Source organism: Dendrobates tinctorius, unplaced genomic scaffold (genome assembly GCF_039654945.1).
Source record: "Dendrobates tinctorius isolate UK_male_01 unplaced genomic scaffold, ASM3965494v1 ptg000029l, whole genome shotgun sequence".
NCBI classification, from domain to species: domain Eukaryota; kingdom Metazoa; phylum Chordata; class Amphibia; order Anura; family Dendrobatidae; genus Dendrobates; species Dendrobates tinctorius.
The window spans coordinates 42933407-42957954 of NW_027361697.1; the positions used below are offsets into that span (position 1 = coordinate 42933407).

At 42.8% G+C, this 24548-nt stretch overlaps 1 protein-coding gene across 7 annotated transcripts in view; it reads right to left on the reverse strand.

Annotated features, from left to right (window-relative positions):
• The window catches only part of NTNG1 (netrin G1), a 623318-nt gene that overhangs the window by 82855 nt on the left and 515915 nt on the right, over window positions 1–24548 (reverse strand). For 3 of the 7 annotated variants that reach the window (XM_073571673.1, XM_073571675.1, XM_073571672.1), the window contains one exon: window positions 19148–19315. The exons of the other annotated variants lie outside the window; for them this stretch is intronic. In XM_073571673.1, coding sequence (XP_073427774.1) covers window positions 19148–19315 — 168 coding nt within the window. The remainder of the gene's footprint in view (window positions 1–19147; window positions 19316–24548) is intronic. 7 annotated transcript variants of the gene reach the window in all.

A 24548-nucleotide genomic window follows, 5' to 3' on the forward strand; every position in this document is an offset into this window, starting at 1 on the left:
CAAAAGAAAATTTTGGTTCCAAAATTGTGCTGATGTAAAGTAAACATGTGGGAAATGTTACTTATCAAGTTTTTTGTGTGCTGTATCTCTGTGATTTAAGGGCATAAAAATTCAAAGTTGGAAAATTGCGAAAGTTTTTTCACAAATAAACGCAAGTTATTTGAATGAAATTTTACCACTAACATGAAGTACAATATGTCACGAGAAAACAATGTCAGAATCACCAGGATCCATGGAAGCGTTTCAGAGTTATTACCTCATAAAGGGACAGTGGTCAGAATTGTAAAAATTGGCCCGGTCATGAACGTGCAAACCACCCTTGGGGCTTAAGGGGTTAATATATGCAGGTACATAACAGGGCATGATTAATCTATGGAGCTACAGAAGGGGTAGTATTAATATATGGAGGTACAGAAGGGGGCATTATTAATATATAGCTGGGGCATTATTAATACATCTATAGTGGTATTATTTGTCCCCTATATATAGTGGTATTATTGGTAATATTGGCCTTCGAGGACTACGTTTTGTTTATTAACAGTATGGTAGCATTACTTAGTTACTACTGTATAACTGTATATGCTGGCAATATAATGTAGCAATATTTTTTGTCCCTTATGTAGTGGTATAACCTTGTATAGCGGTAATATTGAGATGTAACTATTTGTGATATTTACTTTTGAGGGAAGTAAAACATATATGGATCCTAGCGGTGGCACTGGGACATGCAAGTAACATGCTGATGAGAAAGGGGTCAAAGTCCAGACATTTATTTTTGGGGCCCATAGGACTCTAGCTATGCCCCTGGGAGCACCCTAGAAACATGCAGACCTCAATTACAGCCTGTATTACTGATAGAAACACTCCCATAAAAGAGCAATCTGAAACTTGGACGAGGCTGCAAATTACATATTGGGGTCTGAAAATGAATGAGGGAATGAAAATTGCTGCCTGACACTGTGATTTTATTAATGATAAATATCTACTAACATAAATGTCCATAACCTTTAAACCTAATGATTATTTGGTTAAGTGAAAGTAATTCTTAAAATTGTCGTATTCGCATGTCTTGGTCCAAATTTGTTTACTTTTTGGGAAAATAAGTAGTAAGGGACATTGTTAGAATTTTGCAAACGGACAGATCACTTGAAACATTTTTTTCCATAGGAAATCTTTAAAGTTATGGTAATGTTGTGGTCAGAATGTCTTGGAGACTTAGCCTAAGCAGATTCCATTTTTCCATGCTGTATTACTGTAACACGCTCGCGTGCTTTAGCCATATATTATAGCTGTGGAGCTTTTCCTGCAATCCAGTGTTGTGACATAAGCTCTGCCTAAAATATATTCGTGTTTGACAACGAATGACCCGGAGCACAGACTTATTCCTGCCTGAGATTTACAGAGTTACAAAACTCTTTGGCTCGGAAAGCAGCGGATCATTCTCTACTATGTGACATACCACAAAACAGGGGACACGGAGAACACATCATGCATATTTTATGAAACCTTCCCATGAGAAATGTTATATTTGCAAAAAGCGGCAGTGCACGGAAAAAAGGGAAAGTCTCAGTAACCCATTCATTATCCACATTAGTGTCCCTTTCCTCTACCGGCTAATGTAATAGGTATACAGTATGACAAATAATAAGATCTTTATTAATATAGGTGACATACATATTTGCCTTTTTTCTAAAGCGACAACTGCATATGGCAATGAAACATGTCATAACGAAATGTCAGATGATTTACACTTGGGGAAGCCACGGAGTGTGAACATCCATTAAATTGATTAGTCCTCGCGTATTAAAACTGTACAATAGGAAAACCTGCCTTGTTCCTAGTAACCGACAAGACTACAACTTTCATTTTGAAAATCAACTTGAGAAATCAGAAGCTCAGATGTGTGTATACATATATATATATATATATATATATATATATATATATATATATATATATATACTGTATACACACACACACACTGTGATTGGTTGACTCACACTGCTTCTTAAAGTCTGCCGGGTGAAATGCAATCCTCATAAATCACATCAACAAAAACTGTAAATACAGCCTTTGTCCTGTAGAAGATAAAACAAAAAGTAAAAAGTCCATACAATAGCGCTGGTTGGCCCACCTGGCTTAGATTCCAGCTGCCATTTCCTTTAGCAAAGGAAATTCAATCCCAGAGACCTGCAATCTCCATATGTCCAGTTTTCCTTAACACCAAAGCGCATCTCCAGAGCTTCCACCTCCAGACCTACCACACTCACAAAGGCTCTAGAAAGCTGGTTATTTATCTGCTAGGCTCCTCCCATTCCACAGCTGTCCAATCATCCTAGCATGAAACATGGCTGATTAACCCCTCTCATCACTTAGTGTGCAGGATGATTTTTTCTAGGCTTATAATACTGAAGCTAAAAACTCAGTGCTATATATCTCCCCTCTAGTACTTTAGATCTCTCTTTCTGTCTCTCTCTGTTATATATAGATCACCCCCAGGGTTTGCCAGGGCGGCGGGGTACTCGGAGCCGGGCCCGGTGGATTTCAATGGGAGATGTCACGGTAGCTGTGACCCGGTCCGTGGCCCTGGGCGTCCATTGTGAAAGGGGGTTAAGAGTGATGGAATAAAGTTCATGAGTGGATGATTCGTGACGCCACCTGTGGTGTTCGGCAATGAAGATGTTAAGCCGACGCTGCAGACAGATCCTCTGGGACAGATGGCGTGGTGCAGCAATGATGGTGTGGCCCTCCACAGGCAGGGCTGTAGTCCCAGGGCAGAGTAGAAGAAGAAGATAGGTGTTGAGGGAGAGGATGTAGTGTCGGGCACAGAGATGTAGCAGTGCTGAGGGTGTTGGCACAGGAATAAGCGGAGGACACCAGGGCATGTAGTTCCAAAGCTTTACTCACAGTCTGCTGTGCATACAGGTGCCCGCATCCATGCTGTGTCCTCCGGGTTAGGAGCTCAGTCAACTTGCAGGCAAGATGAAGTACTCCGTTCCAACACTCCACCAACATATGTGCCTTTTCTGAACATCTCCCTTTTGTGCCTATAGTGAAGTACTCTCAGTACTGAGTTACACTGGAGATCCTCCTGACAGATGTTCCTATCAACTCTACTTGTACGGCAGACAGCTGTAGCCTGCTTCGGGGACTCCTTGCTACTAAGTCCCGGCTCACTCTCGTTGCTGTTGTGCCCCCAAGTCTTGTGTGGGAATAAAGTGGTGACAACTTCTATTCCTCCGGTGTCTGTCGCAGGACCATTAGTATCCATACAACCTCGGGGACTGGACCCTGGCCATGCGATGTGAACTTGGGAAGGGTTCTGCTCTCACCCTAATCCATAGTCCTCCTCTCCTTACGTTCCGTACTAATCCTTCTTTCTTATGGAGAGAGTCAGGCTTTCCATCAATGTCTCTTTCCTGTGCCAGCGGACCCAGGTCACTGAGGTCGGCTGCAGCACTTCCTTCATCCATCCCACTCAGGGGATCGTCACTCTTCCACTGACTCTGTCAGACTGACTGAATCCTAAACTCTTCCCGCTCTTTTGGTGCCAACTAAACTCCACCCGCCTCCCAGCACGCTTTGTATTCCAAGCAGGGAGCCACCAAGGGGTGCTATGCTACACTACTATGTTGTGTGGGATGCAGGTGTTGGAGTGTGGTCAGGAGTCTCCACCTTACCTGAATGGTGGGGCACCACACCTCAGGAGGAGGTGCAGTACCTCTGTGGTGACTGAACCCTCAGGGGCGCCACATATATATATACACTCACTGGCCACTTTATTAGGTACACCTGTCCAACTGTGTGTTAAGACTTAATTTCTAATCAGCCAATCACATGGCGGCCATTCAGTGCATTTAGGCATGTAGACATGGTCAAGACAATCTCCTGCAGTTCAAACCGAGCATCAGTATGGGGAAGAAAGGTGATTTGAGTGCCTTTGAACGTGGCATGATTGTTGGTGCCAGAAGGGCTGGTCTGAGAATTTCAGAAACTGCTGATCTACTGGGATTTTCACGCACAACCATCTCTAGGGTTTACAGAGAATGGTCCGAAAAAGAAAAAAAATCCAGGGAGCGGCAGTTCTGTGGCCGGAAATGCCATGTTGATGCCAGAGGTCAGAGGAGAATGGGCAGACTGGTTCGAGCTGATAGAAAGGCAACAGTGACTCAAATTGCCACCCGTTACAACCAAGGTGGCCAGAAGAGCATCTCTGAACGCACAGTGCGTCGAACTTTGAGGCAGATGGGCTACAGCAGCAGAAGACCACACTGGGTACCACTCCTCTCAGCTAAGAACAGGAAACTGAGGCTACAATTTGCACAAGCTCATCGAAATTGGACAGTAGAAGATTGGAAAAACGTTGCCTGGTCTGATGAGTCTCGATTTCTGCTGCGACATTCGGATGGTAGGGTCAGAATTTGGCGTAAACAACATGAAAGCATGGATCCATCCTGCCTTGTATCAACGGTTCAGGCTGGTGGTGGTGGTGTCATGGTGTGGGGAATTTTTTCTGGGCGCTCTTTGGGCCCCTTGGTACCAATTGAGCATCGTTGCAACGCCACAGCCTACCTGAGTATTGTTGCTGACCATGTCCATCCCTTTATGACCACAATGTACCCAACATCTGATGGCTACTTTCAGCAGGATAATGCGCCTTGTCCTAAAGCTCGAATCATCTCAGATTGGTTTCTTGAACATGACAATGAGTTTACTGTACTCAAATGGCCTCCTCAGTCACCAGATCTCAATCCAATAGAGCATCTTTGGGATGTGGTGGAACGGGAGATTCGCATCAGGGATGTGCAGCCGACAAATCTGCGCCAACTGTGTGATGCCATGATGTCAATATGGTCCAAAATCTCTGAGGAATGCTTCCAGCACCTTGTTGAATCTCTGCCACGAAGAATTGAGGCACTTCTGAAGGCAAAAGGGGGTCCAACCCCTTACTAGCATGGTGTACCTAATAAAGTGGCCAGTGAGTGTATACAGCTCTGGCAAAAACTAAGAGACCACTGCAACATTTTCAGTTTGTCTGATTTTTCTTTTTAAAGATATATTTTTGAGTAAAACTTAAATTGTTCTTTTATTCTGTAAACTACTAACAACATGTCTTTGAATTTCCAAGCACTAAATTTTGTATTTATTTTCAGAAAATGAGAAATGGTCAAAAGAATAAAAAATGCAGTGCTTGCAGACCTCAAATAATGCTAAGAAAACAAGTTCATAATCATATAGAAACAACAATACTAATGTTTTAACTCAGGAACAGTTCAGAAATCAATATTTTGTGGAATAACCATGATTTGTAATCACAGCTTTCATGAGTCTTGGCATGCTTTCCTCCAGTCTTTACTGTTTTTGGATGACATTATGCCACTCCTGGTACAAAAATGTAAGCAGTTCTTCTTTGTTTGATGGCTTGTGACTATCCATCTTCCTCTTGATTACATTCCAGAGGTTTTCAGTAGGGTTCAGGTCTGGAGATTGGGCTGGCCATAACAGGGATTTGATGTGGTGGTCCTTCATCCACACGTTCATTGACCTAGCTGTGTGGCATGGTGCATTGTTCTGCTGGAAAAACCAGTCCTCAAAGTTGGGGAACATTGCCTGAGCAGAAGGAATCAACTGTTTTTCCAGGATAACCTTGTATGCCGCTTGATTCATACGTCCGTCGCAAAGAATAACCTGCCCAATTCCAGCCATGATGAAACATACCCAGATCATCACCGATCCTCCACCAAATTTCACAGTGTATGCAAGACACTGTGGCTTTTACGCCTCTCCAGGTGTCTGTCTAACCATTAGATGACAAGGTGTTGGACAAAGCTGAAAATTACTCATTAGAGAAGATTACCTTACTCCAGTCCCCTATGGTCCAATCCTTATGGTCTTTGGCAAACTTCAGCCTGGCTCTCCTTTGCTTCGCATTGATGAAAGGCTTTTTTCTACCTTTACATAACTTGAGCCCTGCCTCTAGCAGCCTGTTACCAACTGTTCTTGCTGTGCACTTCACTCCAGCTGCCATTTGCCATTCCTTTTGTAGGTCACTTGATGTCATCCTGCGGTTGCTGAGTGACATTCAACTAAGATGACGGTCATCCTGGTCAGTGGAGAGTCGTTTTCGCCCTCTGCCGGTCTGTAGCTTAGTTGTCCCCAATGTCTGCTGCTTGACATTTTTGTAATGGACTGCCGTCTTAAAAATTTTAAGGATGGAGGCAACATGATGCTCGCTGTGTCCCTCTGCTAGTAAAGCCAGAATTGAGCCCTTCTTTTCCTCACTCAAGACTTTTCTTTTCAACTCCTTTGGCATGGTTAAAAGTTATTTTTTCATTCCTATTACTTTTAGGATATTACTAGCACTTGTTTTACCATCCAGCTTGTCCTATTACAAGAGGATTGTGAACACCACAGCAGGGTTTTTTTTATACTTTCCATCATTAAATAAGATTTGGTTCAGGTGATCTCCTAATCAGAAGCACATTAAGTAGAATGAGGTGTACTCTGGTTGGAATTCAACTGACACTGGAATGGAATGGCTGTCAGACATGTAGAGAAGCTGATTTTTTTAAAATCGTGCAGTGGTCTCTTAATTTTTGCCAGTGCTATATAAATAATTATAGGTATATATAGAGATATAGATATGCAGTGGTGAAAATAAGTATTTCATACACTGCCGATCTTGCAAGTTTTCCCATCTACAAAGAAAGGTCTGTACTTTTTATCATAGGTACACTTCAACTGTGAGAGACAGAATTTAAAAAAAAATACAGAAAATCACATTGTATGATTTGCATTTTATTGTATGAAATAAGTACTTGATCACCTACCAACCAAGAATTCTGGTTCTCACAGACCTGATAGTTTTCCTTTAAGAAGATCTTCTAATCCGCATTAATTACGTATATATATACCTTACATGAGAAGATCACACTCATTTTGACTAGGGAGGTCACTGTCATACCTTAAAATGGCCACTGACTTTTTGTAGTGACAGAAATATGTTCTAACAGGTTTATAGAGTCGGAGCTAGTGAGCATGTGCAGTAGGAAAGTCTACTACTGTTACCTGGATATACAGTAATATATACCATATGTACTACACACTGTGAAACACTCTCCAGGTCACAACAGCCAATCAGCATTCAGATAGACATGGTGGACAGCAGTGTGAGCAGCCTCTTCTTACCTCAGCAACTTGGTATCTGCAGTATTAGATTAGGTAGACAGGGTGGACAGCAGTGTGAGGTGGTTCTTCCTACGATAGCACCCCTGATATCTCTAGTAGTAGATCACATAGACAGGGTGAACAACAGTGTGAGCAGCATCTTCTTACCTCAGCACCGTGGTATCTTCAGTACTAGATGAGGTAGATAGGGTGGAGAGGAATGTGAGGTGGTTCTTCTTATCTCAGCACCCCTGATATCTCCAGTAATAGATCCTATAGACAGAGTGGACAGCAGTGTGAGCAGCCTCTTCTTACCTCAGCACTCTTGTATCTCCAGTATTAGATCAGATAGACAGGATGGACAGCAGTGTGAGTAGCCTCTTCTTACCTCAGCACTCTTGTATCTCCAGTATTAGATCAGATAGACAGGATAAACAGCAGTGTGAGTAGCCTCTTCTTACTTCAACATTCTGGTATCTCCAGTATTTGATCAGATAGACAGAGTAGACAGCACTGTGAGCAGGTTCTTATTATCTCAGCACCCCTGGTATCTCCAGAATTAGATTAATTAGATAGTGTAGGCAGCAGTGTGAGCAGCCTCTTCTTACTGCAGCCTCTTTTTATCGATATCTCCAGTAGGAGATCAGAATATCCACTGGGATCACATGTTACACATAAAGTGAAGGTACGGGGCTTCCTAGTGCACATGTTCACTGGCACCTGTCACATGAACATTTTAGGACAGGTTTCTATCAGTGTAAAAAATAAAGTGGCCATTGTAATGTAGTATAGTGATTAGATCAATAACAGGGCAAAGCTGTTGCAAAACGCGCGTCGGGTGTATGGTGGGTGAGCCTGTGCACTCCTTTTGGCCCATTTCAGCATAGTCTGGAATCCTTTACTACCAGGGTATTGCTGATTTTTTCTGCATGGTTACTAACTTTCTCTCCTTGGTTCATAATATTGGTTGTATTTACTTTGTCTCTTTTACTTATGTATTCTTGTCCATGATTCCTTAGTGTTATATTGTCATCTTTATATATATGCGATACACTTGTATATATACTTTTTTGGCTCACACACCATCTTGTTTCTTGAGCCTTTGTATTCTTTGGACATATTATATCCATTTATATATTTTTAATGATTTAATAAAATGTACGTTTTATTATGAGTTTTTCTTTTCTGCATTTCCTCTGTTGGTCCAATTTACCATCTTAATGCAGTGTCCAATTTACCATCTTAATGCAGTGGGATGATCTAACGTGTGGCTCAGAATCCCTGCTTTTCTGTTTCCTGATTAGATCAATAGACAAAATGAATGTGATTTGCTAATTAAAGGTATTTAAGAATTTATTCATAATGCCATTTTTTTTATTTTTTCCTAGTGAACTCTTTTAACAAAAATGAAATGGTTTCTTTAGTAAAAATTAAATAGAGATAATATATTAAATGACCAATTTTATGCTAATATGTAGGAAGAGCACATATGGTACCTGCCCTATTACATCCAGGTGACCTGAGGGGATTCCAGTTCTCCTTGAAGGCCGTTTAGTGGTCCTATGTAGTTGAGAAGGAGTGAACATGTATAGGAGTGGTTTTCCTTTTTGAAATTTAATTTGAAAGTTTATGATTAGAGACAAAATCCACATACCGGTATGTAACATGCAGAGATTTTTGTGGATATCCTGCAAATTTCACTTTATACATTCCATAAGGTGAAATTCACAGAGAATTGTCATAAAAACCTTACAAACTACACCACATTTTTGCTTAGACAATTTTGGTTACACGTCGAATATCTCATCTAGTTAGCTGGTACTTTATAACGCTGAAGATATTCTTTAGCGAGTCATTTATACTAAGTGAGCAAATGACTCAGAATTCCATATACCTTAGTGGAGAGAGCATATGTGGACACCACTTCTGTTTTCAGGCCAAGGAGGTCTACGTCCCAATGGTCAGATGAAGGCCCTCACTAATATTTTTTGTCTGCGGCCTCCAACAATCTAATTTTATCTCTGCATTGTGGTACAGCAAAGGGTGTTTTTTACTGGATGGGAGATATGTTTCTCCCAGCAGATTAATGTTTGGCTGGGTTTTTACATAAAGACAGGACCTGCGATGATGTCAGGGTCACGTGATCAGCTCATGTGATGTCTATCCCACTGGTAGGAGGGGTTGGGCCCTATGTAATGAAGGTTGGTAACTGCCACAGTGTGTGTGTTTCTGGAAGCTACAGGAACTCGGCTGGACTCAGCCTGAAACTTATATACAGGATCCCCATGCTGCAGGACTGTAGCAGAAAGACTCAGAAGAACCCCGGGAATGGCACCTGGCAGATGCCGCAGGACCTGGCAGCCGCTTAGTTAAGCACGTCCCATGCAAGGGGTGAGTCTGGGACCAGTGGTTCTCCAAGCTGGAGTATGTGTATGGTTTTTTCCTTATGTTCTGTTAACCGGCTGGTTACTAAGTGATATTAAACCACTGAAACTGGAGTTTATGCCTTTGTGTTGCCTCGTTACTGCCGCCCTGCCATTACCTACCAGAGCGAATCCCTACAGCATTTATAGATGACGTTCGCTTTTAAATAGCTAAGTTTATTAATCATATTATGTGTGGAGGAAATGAGATTCCGGCAGCTAAACAGGAAAGGATTCTTTACAATTAGATCAGTCCGACTGTGGAATGGTCTACCACAAGAGCTAATAATATTGAAATATCCTGTAGTCAATTCCATTTTTGGATCTATTTTGGGATAACAGAATTGAAATAGAATGTTCCGGTGTAGGACCACCCATTCTGTGAATAGTAATAGAAGTGTCATAAAAAGTCTTCTTCTTACCTCCTTTCCAGCTGCTATCCATTTTAGTTGGAGGAAAAATGTAGTCTGCACAATCTTTTTGATCAGTGACATCCCTAGTAAGAATGGATCCATTACAAAGGAAACAAAAAGGGGTGCAAAATCAAGACCAAAGTGTCCACTTTTAAATGGATGTCTTTTCCTGAAGATGGATCCGTTCAAAAATGGAAACTTTGACTTGATTCATTAAAGCTTTCATATCAGGATTGTGACTTAAAAGCTTTGAAAATTCACAAAATTTAGGTGCAACTTGGAGTTATGCCTACATTTTGCACCGTTTAGGGTCCATTTTCTGTTAGTTCTGATGAAATGGGTAGACCTGGGGCACGGTGGGGCTGGGATTCCATGGCTTGTCTAATTCATAACGAGCTGTGCTGTTCCCTCCACACATCAGCTTCTGGAGTGAGATTTCAGGCATACTGCACGGAGACACATGTCACTCGACAAACGCTCCAGATTCATGAAGAGGCGTGCACCTCTTCATGAATCGGGAGCATCTGACTCCAGCACGCCCGTCATCAGGGCCGGCGTGAACATCAGGGGCGTAACTACCACGGTCGCAGCAGTCGCCACTGCGTGGGTCCGGGGGTGGTCAGGGGCCCGGCAGGTCAGACCATGATATCTCCCAACTATCCCGATTCTCATGGGAGAGTCCCGTTTTTGACCCCTCTGCGTCCCGCCTGGGAGTCTATTCTTCCTGCACTGCACTGAGCCGCCACGCCCCCCCATGCACCTCATCCTCACCCTCCCAGATAGACCCACCGCAGCCCCCACAGCCTGCAATGACGTCCTAGGCTGTTCTTTTCTGTGCGCACAGGACCTGTGATGAGGTCACAGGAGGAGAGGAGTCAGGGGTCACATGATCAGGGGCCTCATTGTCTGCAGGACTCTGCTGTGCTAGTTGTCATGGTGCTGGATGAGGTAAAGTTTCTGTGTGGGATCTGGAGGGGTTTACAGGGTGGATGTAGCAGAGTTGTGTGTGTATGAGGTGTACAGAGCGAAGCAGTGTGTGTACGAGGTGTACGGAGCAGAGCCGGGTGTGTACGAGGTGTACGAAGCGGAGCCGTGTGTGTACGAGGGGTATAGAGTGGAGTCATGTGTGTACGAGGTGTACGGAGCAGAGCCGTGTGTGTACAAGGTGTACGGAGCAGAGCCGTGTGTGTACGAGGTGTACTGAGTGCAGCCGTGTGTGTATGAGGTGAGTGGAGCCGTGTGTGTACCAGGCGTATGGAGCAGAGCCATGTGTGTACGAGGTGTATGGAGCAGAGCCATGTGTGTACGAGGTGTATGGAGCAGAGCTGTGTGTGTACAAGGTGTATGGAGCTGAGCTGTGTGTGTACGAGGTAATAGGAGCCATGTATGTACGAGGTGTATGGAGCAGAGCCGTGTGTGTATGAGGTGTATGGAGTGGAGCCATGTGTGTGCGAGGTGTATGGAGCGGAGCTGTGTGTGTACGAGGTGTATGAAGCGCAGTCGTGTGTGTATTGTAAGGGTTCCAATGGATTGTGATGAATAAGAAAATGCTCACACAAGAACTGAATTTACTAAATTGATTTACTTAATAAGTGATAAGATCAATTAATAAACAGTATAAAACTATAAATACATATGCATTAATCAGAAACAAGCATTATTCATACGTTACATTATTCAGCTAGACGTCGACCAGTCATCCTCCAGGAGCCAAGAGAGCCCAAGAACATGTGTCCTAGTTCTTTTAATATGTCCAGCTACTAGGTGTGTCCAGCCCCACCATGTGGGGAATGATGTCACAAGTCTATTGTCCATTGGCTGTAAGCAAATCCCCTCAATACCTGTTTTAACCAGTATATAAATACAGGAAGCTAGAGGGGGCCTCATGTGTGCCATATGGCAGAAATACAGCAAGCTGGAGGAGGGGCTTCGGAGCACAAGATAACATCCATGGGGAAAGTTAACACACCCAATCTAATTAAGGTAGTTGCCTTGAATATCAATGGTCCTTTGTTGATGGATAAACAAATGACCAGTAATTTACATTCCTTTATCTTAAGTAAGTTTCAGTGACCTTTAGGCTATGTGCCCACGTAGCGTTTTAAAACGCTCACTAAAAACCAGACTCCTTCCCAGAAATCGCGCGTTTTTTTCCGCGCGATTTCACCGCGATTTTACCGCGATTATGATCGCGATTTTGCCTCGATTTTCGCGTGCGATATTCAAGCACTTTCCAAGCGATTTGAAGCATCGCTTGGAAAGTGATTGACAGGTTGGTCACACTCGTCAAACATAGTGTTTGACAAGTGTGACCAGGTTTTTATTATTGAGGCCGCCTATGCGGCATCAGTAGTAAAAGATAGAATGTTGAAATGCTAAAAAAAATAAAAAATCGGGGTATATTTACCTACCGGCGTCCCGCGATGCATTCCCGGGCCACAGCGTTCCCAGTAATGCCTAGCGAGACCTGTGATGACGTAGTCTCGCGTTGCTATAGCGATCTCGCGAGACCGCTAGAGTCACGCGAGACTACGTCATTACAGGGCCTTGCCGCAAGGCATTACTGGGAACGCTTAGGTCGGGAATGCAGCGCGGGACGCCGGAAGGTAAATATACCCCGATTTTTTATTTTTTATTCTTTTTTTTACAGGGGTATGGTACCCAGGGCCTGGAGGACAGTCTCCTCTCCTCCACACCGTGGGTACCAACAGCACATGAGACGCTTAACTTCCCGCATGGTGGGCATAGCCACATGCGGGAAGTAAGCGGTTCTCATGCATTCCTATGGGTGCGGAATCGCGGCAATTCTTTGCGATTCCGCACAAAAGAATGAGCATGCTGCGATTTTTTCCGCGATGCGATTCCGCCGCGGACAAAAACGCAGCATTAGCACAGCATGTGCGGAATGCCATAGGAATGCATGGGGGGCGTTCTGTACACGATTTTTAAACGTTTTCGCGCCGAAAATCGCGGCAAAAACGCTTAAAAATCGCTACGTGGGCACACAGCCTAAAGCTTACTCATCTCAGTGTATATTATATTAAACTGATTGAAACCATATAAAAATAACTTGTACTATACAGTGTGTGTATGAGGTGAGTGGAAGCGTGGGTGTACGGAGCAGAGCCGTGTGTGTACGAGGTGTACGGAGTGGAGTCATGTGTGTACAAGGTGTATGGAGCGGAGCCGTATGTGTACGAGGTGTACGGAGCACAACCATGTGTGTACGGAGCAGAGCCATGTGTGTACGGAGCAGAGCCATGTGTGTATGGAGCAGAGCCATGTGTGTACGAGGTGTATGGAGCGGAGATGAGTGTGTACGAGGTGTACAGAGCGGAGCCGTGTGTGTACAAGGTGTATGGAGCGGAGCCGTGTGTGTACGAGGTGTATGGAGCGCAGCCGTGTGTGTACGAGGTGTATGGAGCGCAGCCGTGTGTGTACGAGGTGAGCGGAGCCATGTGTGTGCGAGGTGAGCGGAGCCATGTGTGTACAAGGTGTGTGGAGCGTAGCCGTATGTGTACGAGGTGTACAGAGCAGAGCTGTGTGTGTATGAGGTGTACGGAGCGGAGCCGCATGTGTACAAGGTGTACAGAGCAGAGCCATGTGTGTACGAGGTGTACGGAACGGAGCAGCACAAATACAAGATGTACGGAGAGGAGCCGCGTGTGCACGAGGTGTACGGAGCAGAGCCGTGTGTGTACGAGGTGTACGGAGCGGAGATGTGCATGTATTTTCGCATGGGGGGGTCCCACTTGAAAGTTTGCACCGGGGCCCTTAACTTTGTAGTTACGCCACTGGTGAACATGAATCGGGCCCTCTGTATTTCATTTTGTATCAGTTTTTGCTCAGTTTGTAAAGGGTCCATTTGTTTCATACTTGATCTATTAGAAGCTGGACATGTGAACAGAGTCTATCTAGAGGGTCCCAAATTTAAGACGCTTTAGATAATATAGATGCACCCAGCATATGGTAGGGATATACAATATAATTAATTTACTCAAGACATGGAATTGTAGAGCCGCATTAGTCACTTGGAATACTGCATGATGATCACAATAACACTGCATCCTGCTCTTATGCTCTGGAAACCAATCATAACGCAGCATTATTTTAAAAAAAAATTTAATTTGAGGGATTCTCAATGAATACAGTCAATAGATGTAGATGATATTAATGATGTACAATTTCAATAACAAGTGTGTTGCACATGGTGGCTCTAAGCAAGGTTCAGTTTTTTAAGGGCTCAGTTCTCTGAGAAAGCTGATGCATGCTAACCTAAGCTTGGCCTTCAAAAGTGATGGAAGCTTTGAGGCTCCTCCAAATCTAAATGTTATATATTATGTAATTAAAGGAAACAGTCACCGGGTTTTTGCCATCTAATCTGAGAGAAGTATAACATAGAGACAAAGACCCTTATTCTAGTAATTTGTCACTTACTGGGCAGCTTAGTGTAGGTTTAATAAAATCACTGTTTTATCAGCAGGAGATTATCACTAGGGTACTAGAAAACCTGCTGCCATGTAGTCCTCTATATTCATGAGCTCTCTATAACTCTGCCCCCATCACTGATTGGCAGCTTTCTGCCTATCCACAGTGTACACAGAAAGCTGCCAATCAGTGATGTGGGCGGGGATATAGAGAGCTCTGTATTCAGAGAACTGCTAGATCTGCAGAAGATAAAACTGAGATTTTATCAAAATTGCAGCAAGCAGCCTAGTAAGTGATATGCCGATGGAATCAGGGTATCTGCCCATACTTTATTGTGCTATCAGATGGGGTAACAACAACCTGGTGACAGATTCCTTGTCAATAATATTTATTCCGTGATGGTATAAAGAATGATCTTTGCTGGTGCCTCAATATACTAATTACTGGGCATCCGTCCATTCGTCAATTGGTAAATGCATTTTAGCTGTAACAAAGTCCATGTTAGTTGGATTTGCATTATGCAGGTTTTAGCTCTTGCCTACAGACATTCTGCGAATCAAGCGTCTATTTTTCTCTCACAATGGAAGTCGCTCATCCTAATTAAGATGAAGAGTCTCGTCCCATTTCTAGCTCCTTCACTTCTCTCAAAGGTGTGATAAAGGTTTGTATTCATCTTCCTCTTGCTTTTGCTGTTAGTTTGATTGGACAGGCGCTCGCATCTTTTGAGTCAAGTTACAGCAGAGGTGGGCAGTCTGGTAATGATCATTAGAATGAGAAGCATTAATTAAGTCTATGGAGAGGAATTAGTAACTGTAACATGTCTGTCTTGTTTGGTGGAGGTGAGAACCTCAGGAGAAATGTCTTCAAAAAGCACAAAATATGTACTGTAGAAAACACAGAACCTGTAATGCAGCATTTAACTGTATGCTATGCACAACGAGTCCGACCTAAAATGGAATGACTGTATATTCAATGAATGGTAATTCACAGTAGACATACCGAGTCATCATCAGAACCAAAATTCATACGCAAACCAAATTAAATGAGTTGAGGTTTCACTTAAAGGGGGTTGTCCATGACCTTAACAGTGATGGCTTATCCTTAGGATAGGTCATCAATGTCTGATCAGTGGGGGTGTGACACCCGGGACTCAGCTGTTCTTGGTGTTGATGATGGCAGGAACTGCTCAGTTATGAAGCTGAACAGCATGGCTCCATCATCATAAATAGTGGCTGCGGCAGGGTACTGCACATCTGCCCCCTATTGACTTGAACAGAGCTGAGATGTAACGCTGAAACTGAGCAGTTCCAGCCGCCGTCAACACTGAGAAGAGCTGATCGGTGAGGGAGCAAAGTGTCACATCCCTACCTGTTGTGAGTTCATTTTCCCCTTCATTACTGATGCCCGAGGAACTCCCTCTTCTGGTAAAGAAAGGTAGTGAGCCTGATTATCAAACACCTGAGGCTGATGATGATGACTGGCTGAGTGGAGTTACGGACTGGATATAAGGCTGCCGACGCCCTTCTGCCCTGCGGGTGATTTCTCTGTGGGATCCTTGGAGACCAGTCTGAATTCCTGCTCCTCTAAAGCTAAGTTTGCTGCTCGGCCTTTTGCTTTTGTGCTTTGACTTTGTTTTGCTTTGTTTTTCTGGATTTCTGCCATTCCCTGCTGGGGTGTGCTGAATTCATTTAGCTCTGTCTTCTGAAAATACCTGAGTGCTGATTTAGTTTTTGAAGCCTAGCTGCTTCAGGGCCTTTTTCATATCAGCTTGTTTGCTTATGTCTTTGATAGGGTTTTTTGCAGATTGCAGACAGCAGCCTTCCTGTCCTTTCCTATCTAGATAGTTGTGGGCCCCGTCTTTGCTCAGTCTATCTTTCTGTCTGTGTTAGTATTTTCATCTTGCTTCACCGTCATTATATGTTGGGGGCTGCCTATTGCTTTGGGGTCTGCTCTGGGGCAGTTTAGATTTCCCCTTTCTTTCTTTAGGCCTATGTAATTCTCCGGCTGTGATCGAGGGGTCTAGGGCTTCGTAGGAACCCCCCACGGCTACTGCTAGTTGTGTTGATAGGTTCAGGGGTCTGCAATCTGATAGTTGCCAACTTCTCTGGTTTTCTGGACTTAGCTTGTATTTCTGCTTTTGCCTCCTACGGTGACTCATTCATAACACCTACCAATCAGACATTGATGACCTATCCCAAGGATAGGCCATCAATGTTAAAGTCATGGACAACCTTTTAATGGGGAACCCAGTGATTTTTTTCTTTTTACCATGTCCTAGCTATCATATATTAAGTGTAGTGACATACTCACTGACTTTCGTCTTCTCCTGGTATCCGCCCCACTCTGCTGGCCATGTAATCACCTCTATAACCTGCTGGATCACTGTGTAGAGTGGCAGTCACAACCTATAAATCTATTGGAGGCTATAAAGACTATTACTGTGGAGTTACAATGAGAACATTCAAAAAGTGACCTTATAATTGCTGTGTGATTCGGCATGTCATTAATTCGATGACATAGTGCTGGAGATGAGCAAAGCAGGGCTGATACCAGGAGAAGACGGTGGCTGGATAGCATGTTACACTAAGTACACTCACATGCATGGAAACCAGTACACGGAAAATAAAACAAATTACTGGAATGATCCTTTAAAATATAGTTTCTACATTTCCAGTAAAACACAACATGATGCATGTGTTTAATTCTAAATTCTGTTTGCCTATAATTGCCTACCCTTTACCTCCTGAATATTTCCGGCAGGCAACAAAATGTTGACCCATGACACCAATTTTTCTTAAATCACTCCACCTGAATACAATTTCCTTTAATAAGGTTTGAAAACAACCTCCTATAAAATAAATGCACTTGTTGTATTTAGGAATTACACTCATGTCTTCACAATATGTAGTCTCGGCAGTAGTCATGTACGTACACATCATTCGGATTCTAAATGAATCGGCTCTCTCTCCTCCTCTCTCAGCTGGAAATCTCAGCACCATCTTAGGCTAAAATAAGCGGAATTACATGCAGTCAATCCTTAGCTTCCAAACTCGATTCATAGAAATGATGATTATTCCTACCAAGATGAGCTTCAGTAAATGTTATGAAAGAGAAGAAATGTTGTCATTTTGATCTACGAAGATGGGGCTTCGATACACAATAGGACCACAAGAAATAATTCACATTTACTGTAACATATCACGGTGCACTTTTACCCAGATAAAAAAATGTAGAAAATTACATAATAATCATACATAACAATATGAGGGTCATTACTTATTGCTAAACCACAATCCATGCCCCTGGTGTAACACTGTTGAAGGAACTAGAGATGAACAAATCAATTGGTAGGAGTTCTGCAAACCAACTCCAAACCTACTGAATTCCCCGGTGCCTCTTTTGATTTTTAGGTCCATCACGACATCATCGTTACCATACAAGACATTGCACCAGGCCCAGTAATCAGATGAAGAGCCAAGGATTCTGGTGGGTATAAGGCAATTTACAGTATGGACTACTGGACCAGATGCCTACAAATTGATTCCCTCATCTCTAGTAGAAGCCTATGTTCTGTTTCTAGTGGTTACTCTTCATGAAGAGAATGTAATAAAAATGTGTAAATGAAAGATTTTTCCAGGATTAAGAAATAGGATTTACGGCATTTAGCACACACAGTACATGTTTGGTCTGTTGCGGCAGATATACAGGCCCATGAAGTATACTTAGGGTGCCATGGTACAAGCGCAATTTGACCAGTGGTGTAACTTGAAGTCTGTGGGCCCCAATACAAAATATAAAACAGGGTTCCCAACTATCATAGGTCTTTAAAAGTATTAGGGGCTGATTCAATAAATCTTTTACTCCAGAAAACAATCGGAAAAGCTTTGAAAAGTCATCCATTTTTTGCACAACATGGAGTTGCACAAAAAGGTTGTGACTTTTGTTGTTTTCACATCAGGTTGAATCATCTTCATGGGGCAGAGATGACGAAAAGCTGAGGCAGGACTGGGCATGGCCACACCTGTCCGTCCAATTCATTAATAGTGCTGGCATTTTGTATACCAAAAATGCTACTTCAGTCCCTGACTGGTACAGCATTTCTGGGGACGCACATGGAGGTGGATGTCACTCAGAAGATCCACTGAGTTGATTAATTTATGCCTCTTAATGAATTTGGAGCATCGTACTCTAGCAAGACTGCTGTAGCATGAGCATGCAAAAGGCCTCTTGTTTTTATCGTGTTGGCCTAAAGGACCTTTGGGGCCCCCTAAGCTATAAAGCCCAAGTGCAACTGCAACTGCTGCACCCCCTATAGTTATGCCCAAGCATTGGACACACTCTCAAAAAACTATCTTAAAGAAGACTGTACTGGCCATCATAGATTGAATGGACTATGATTACTATGTGCACCCTACTTGTTATTAATTGTATTGATATTTAAATTGCATAATACGACATAAAAAACTATTTGGCCAAAATATCCGTGCCCAAATATTATCTTAAGTAGCAAAAGAGTTTATTACACCGTAATTTTGTGAAACATGGAGAAGTAATGTCATACAACAATCTGATTCTCCAAACTGCTTTGTGATGGACATAACAAAAAATTTCAAAAACAATGAAGAAATTTTGGAAACTCTTTGTTTTACCCTGCTGTCCTTATCCCCAACCATGCATGTGTGATTTGTAGAGCACAAAGAGCATTAGCAAACTAACCTATGCATACATTTACATCATCCAGTTTGGCAGACCCATTTCTGTGGAAGCCTCTCTTGCACTTCTCACAATGCTGACCACGAGTGTTGTGTCTGCAGCCCACGCAGACCGCCGTGTGTACAATCTCGATGTAAGTGCAGCGGTTGGAGTGCCCGTAGCAAAAGCAATCTTGTGAGGAAGGAAGTGGGGGGAGAAAGAGAGAGAGGAAGAAAGAAAGAGAAGGCATGCTTGGTAAGGACCATGTGAGGGGTATGGTGCTAGATGTCAGCATGATGTTGTGATACTGAAACTTAGAGGGGATTCATTAAAATTAACTAGTGCTGACTGAAGTATTTTCAGACAGAACATCATGCTGAAGTATAACAGAGTTGCCTTAGGTATCACCAAGGGTGGTACTACTGCAGTTCAATAACTAGTCCCCATGGTAGTAATAGAACTTTTGACAGGCACTCAGTTAAACTAATATAGGTAGAGTAAGAAATAGGAAATACTTCAGCCGTAATCCAGAACCCACAGAGAATTCTGTTTTTTCTATCCACTAATATACATTATATTACAAAACAGGTGACCCATTAGTAATAGTGACAGTATTTAAAATACAACTCAATTTGCAGTTGGTGAAGGGGGAAAACAATATTCTAACTCATTTCTGAAAGTAGTACTCTCAAAGAACAATCTATATCCCACAGCTGGCAAAGACGCCATGTCAGTAGGGTCAGTTTCATTGAGGATGAAGTCGTCACACGAATAACCACCCAATAAAGTACAAAAAGACAACTCTCTGTCAAAGCTATCAGGCTGCAATATTGGAAGAAAGCCAGCCACCGCTCACACATTTGCCAACTCATTACTTTAAAATGAAGCTGTGTTTTTTTTGGCCCCATTTTCCCTGAGACGCATAAAAAAAATCAAAAGTGTTTCGCACTGGATAGTGGAGTCATAAAAACTGACTTTTTTTTAGTCCCCAGCTACTGTCTCACGTCAGCTATCAAGCAGAAAGAAGTGGTAGCCGGAGAGTGATCACATAACTGTGTTAGATACATATTAGATAGGTTATTGATCTAAGGATTTATTCCGATTGTCACATAGAAATGGAAAGGAATTTAGTTTCTCTAAAATTAGGACAATTCAAGGTTTACATTTCCCCTCCTATATGGACATGACTTTTTCTACCCTTAAAAGGTATCCGCAAGATATGAAGATATCTCTAATCCTTAGGATAGAGAATAACTTACTAATGGCTATGAGTCTGATCACTGGGACCTCTCACAATCCCAAAAACAGGCCTCTTGAACCCGAGCATAGGGCTCCACATAGCCTTATAAATGCAGCAGAGGTGCGCATGCTTGACTTCCACTCTATACAGTTTCTATGGGGTGGTCAGAGAAAGCCAAGGACAGTTCTCCACCTCTAGTAGAGGCAATGAATGGAGCCAAAGTTGAGCATACCCAACTGCACTCCATTCAAGATGAGGCTTTGCAGAGCCCCTGTTCCTGAGTTCGAGAGCCTTGTTCTTGGGTTCCAGAGACTTGTTTTCAAGTTTCAGAGCTCTGTTCTCAGGATTGTTGACTGTCCAGTGGTCAGATTTCCAGTAATCAAGATATACCTTATCTGCTTGATAGGACATAACTTATCTTGGGAATAATCTTTTAATAACTTTATCTATAGTCCTTCTGAAAAAGTTATTCTTACTATGCGCTGGTTTAAAGCATTTGTTTCTATTTTACCGCTGGAGTGGTGCTGCTAATCTAAGCTCTATGCCTCTAGTATTGTACTTACCAGCTGCCATCTTCATCTATTCTCAGCACAGCCCCCATTCGTCTTCTGCAGGTTGTAACCTGCCAGATTGCTCCAGTGTTTGCAGGGTGGAAGTAACAACTCTATGTAAGTCTATGAGAGCCAGAAGATGGCCAGAACAAGGCTCTCAAACTGGCATTGAGAGCTTATGACCATTACCCCTGACTTATGGTCAGTCAGAAGTTGTGGTCTCATGATGGCATAGCAGAACCTAGGTGGCACTGGAAAGCACTGAAGGCAGCAGCTAATAAAAACTAGAGTCAGGGAACTTAGATTAATGGCATCACTCCAGCGCTGAAATAAAAAAATACTGGAGTGGTGCTTTAATAACCAATATATCACCGTATTGTTCAGCTATGCTATAACTTGGTACAGAATTTAACTAGCATTTCTACTGTACTTTTGCTGCAGCATATCAATCTCTGAGAGCAGCTCCTGCAGACTGTGGTTAAGGGACTGGGTTATATCACCTTATTAGCCTTGATCTTCAAGATCTGCTGTAAGGTAGTGGATTACATCACTTTATTAGCTATGATACTCAAGATCTGCTGTAAGGGACTGGATTACATCACCTTATTGGCCATGATCCTCAAAATCTGTTGTGAAGGACTGAGTTACATCATCTTATTATTAGTCATGATCCTCAAGATCTGCTGTAAAAGGGACTGGGTTACATCACCTTATTAGCCTTGGTCCTCAAGATCTGCTGTAAGGGACAGGGTTACAACACCTTATTAGCCTTGATCCTCAAGATCTACTATAAGGGACAGGGTTACATCACTTAGCCATGATTCTCAAGATCTGCTGTAAGGGACTGGGTTGCATCACCTTATTAGCCTTGATCCTCAAGATCTGCTGTAAGGGACAGGGTTACAACACCTTATTAGCCTTGATCCTCAAGATCTACTATAAGGGACAGGGTTACATCACTTAGCCATGATTCTCAAGATCTGCTGTAAGGGACAGCACTACATCATCTTATTAGCCTTGATACTCAAGATCTGTTGTAAGGGACTGGGCTACATCACCTTAGTAGCCTTAATCCTCAATATCTGCTGTAAGAGACTGTGTTACATCACTTTATTAGCCTTGATCCTCAAGATCTGCTGTAAGGGACTGGGTTACATTACTTTATTAGCCTTGATCCTCAAGATCTGCTGTAAGAAGAGACTGTGTTACATCACCTTATTAGCCTTGATCCTCAAGATCTGCTGTAAGGGACTGGGTTGCATCACCTTATTAGCCTTGATCCTCAAGATTCGCTGTAAGGGACAGGGTGACATCACTTAGCCATGATTCTCAAGATCTCCTGTAAGGGACAGCGCTACATCATCTTATTAGCCTTGATACTCAAGATCTGTTGTAAGGGACTGGGCTACATCACCTTAGTAGCCTTAATCCTCAATATCTGCTGTAAGAGACTGTGTTACATCACTTTATTAGCCTTGATCCTCAAGATCTGCTGTAAGGGACTGGGTTACATTACTTTATTAGCCTTGATCCTCAAGATCTGCTGTAAGAAGAGACTGTGTTACATCACCTTATTAGCCTTGATCCTCAAGATCTGCTGTAAGGGACTGGGTTGCATCACCTTATTAGCCTTGATCCTCAAGATTCGCTGTAAGGGACAGGGTGACATCACTTAGCCATGATTCTCAAGATCTCCTGTAAGGGACAGCGCTACATCATCTTATTAGCCTTGATACTCAAGATCTGTTGTAAGGGACTGGGCTACATCACCTTAGCAGCCTTAATCCTCAATATCTGCTGTAAGAGACTGTGTTACATCACTTTATTAGCCTTGATCCTCAAGATCTGCTGTAAGGGACTGGGTTACATTACTTTATTAGCCATGATCCTCAAGATCTGCTGTAAGAGACTGTGTTACATCACCTTATTAGCCTTGATCCTCAAGATCTGCTGTAAGGGACTGGGTTACATTACTTTATTAGCCTTGATCCTCAGTATCTGCTGTAAGAGACTGTGTTACATCACCTTATTAGCCTTGATCCTCAAGATCTGTTGTAAGGGCCTGGGTTACATCACTTTATTAGCTTTGATCCTCAAGATCTGCTGTAAGGGCCTGGGTTACATCACTTTATTAGCCATGATCCTCAAGAGCTGCTGTAAGGGACTGGGTTACATTACTTTATTAGCCTTGATCCTCATGAGCTGCTGTAAGAAGAGACTGTGTTACATCACCTTATTAGCCTTGATCCTCAAGATCTGCTGTAAGGGACTGGGTTGCATCACCTTATTAGCCTTGATCCTCAAGATCTGCTGTAAGGGACAGGGTTACAACACCTTATTAGCCTTGATCCTCAAGATCTACTATAAGGGACAGGGTTACATCACTTAGCCATGATTCTCAAGATCTGCTGTAAGGGACTGGGTTGCATCACCTTATTAGCCATGATCCTCAAGAGCTGCTGTAAGAGACTGTGTTACATCACCTTATTAGCATTGATCCTCAAGATCTGCTGTAAGGGACTGGGTTACCTTACTTTATTAGCCTTGATCCTCAGGATCTGCTGTAAGAGACTGTGTTACATCACCTTATTAGCCTTGATCCTCAAGATCTGTTGTAAGGGACTGGGTTACATTACTTTATTAGCCTTGATCCTCAGTATCTGCTGTAAGAGACTGTGTTACATCACCTTATTAACCTTGATCCTCAAGATCTGTTGTAAGGGCCTGGGTTACATCACTTTATTAGCTTTGATCCTCAAGATCTGCTGTAAGGGCCTGGGTTACATCACTCTATTAGCCATGATCCTCAAGAGCTGCTGTAAGGGACTGGGTTACATTACTTTATTAGCCTTGATCCTCATGAGCTGCTGTAAGAAGAGACTGTGTTACATCACCTTATTAGCCTTGATCCTCAAGATCTGCTGTAAGGGACTGGGTTACATTACTTTATTAGCCTTGATCCTCAAGATCTGCTGTAAGAGACTGTGTTACATCACCTTATTAGCCATGATCCTCAAGAGCTGCTGTAAGAGACTGTGTTACATCACCTTATTAGCCTTGATCCTCAAGATCTGCTGTAAGGGACTGGGTTACCTTACTTTATTAGCCTTGATCCTCAGGATCTGCTGTAAGAGACTGTGTTACATCACCTTATTAGCCTTGATCCTCAAGATCTGTTGTAAGGGCCTGGGTTACATCACTTTATTAGCTTTGATCCTCAAGATCTGCTGTGAGGACCTGGCTAACATCACTTTATTAGCTTTGATCCTCAAGATCTGCTGTAAGGGCCTGGGTTACATCACTTTATTAGCCATGATCCTCAAGATCTGCTGTAAGAGACTGTGTTACATCACCTTATTAGCCTTGATCCTCAAGATTTGCTGTAAGGGCCTGGGTTATATCACTTTATTAGCCTTGATCCTCAAGATCTGCTGTAAGGGCCTGGGTTACATCACTTTATTAGCCTTGATCCTCAAGATCTGCTGTAAGGGCCTGGGTTACATCACTTTATTAGACATGATCCTCAAGATCTGTTGTAAGAGACTGTGTTACATCACTTTATTAGCCATGATCCTCAAGATCTGCTGTAAGCAACTGGGCTACATCACCTTTTAGTAGCCTTAATTCTCAATAT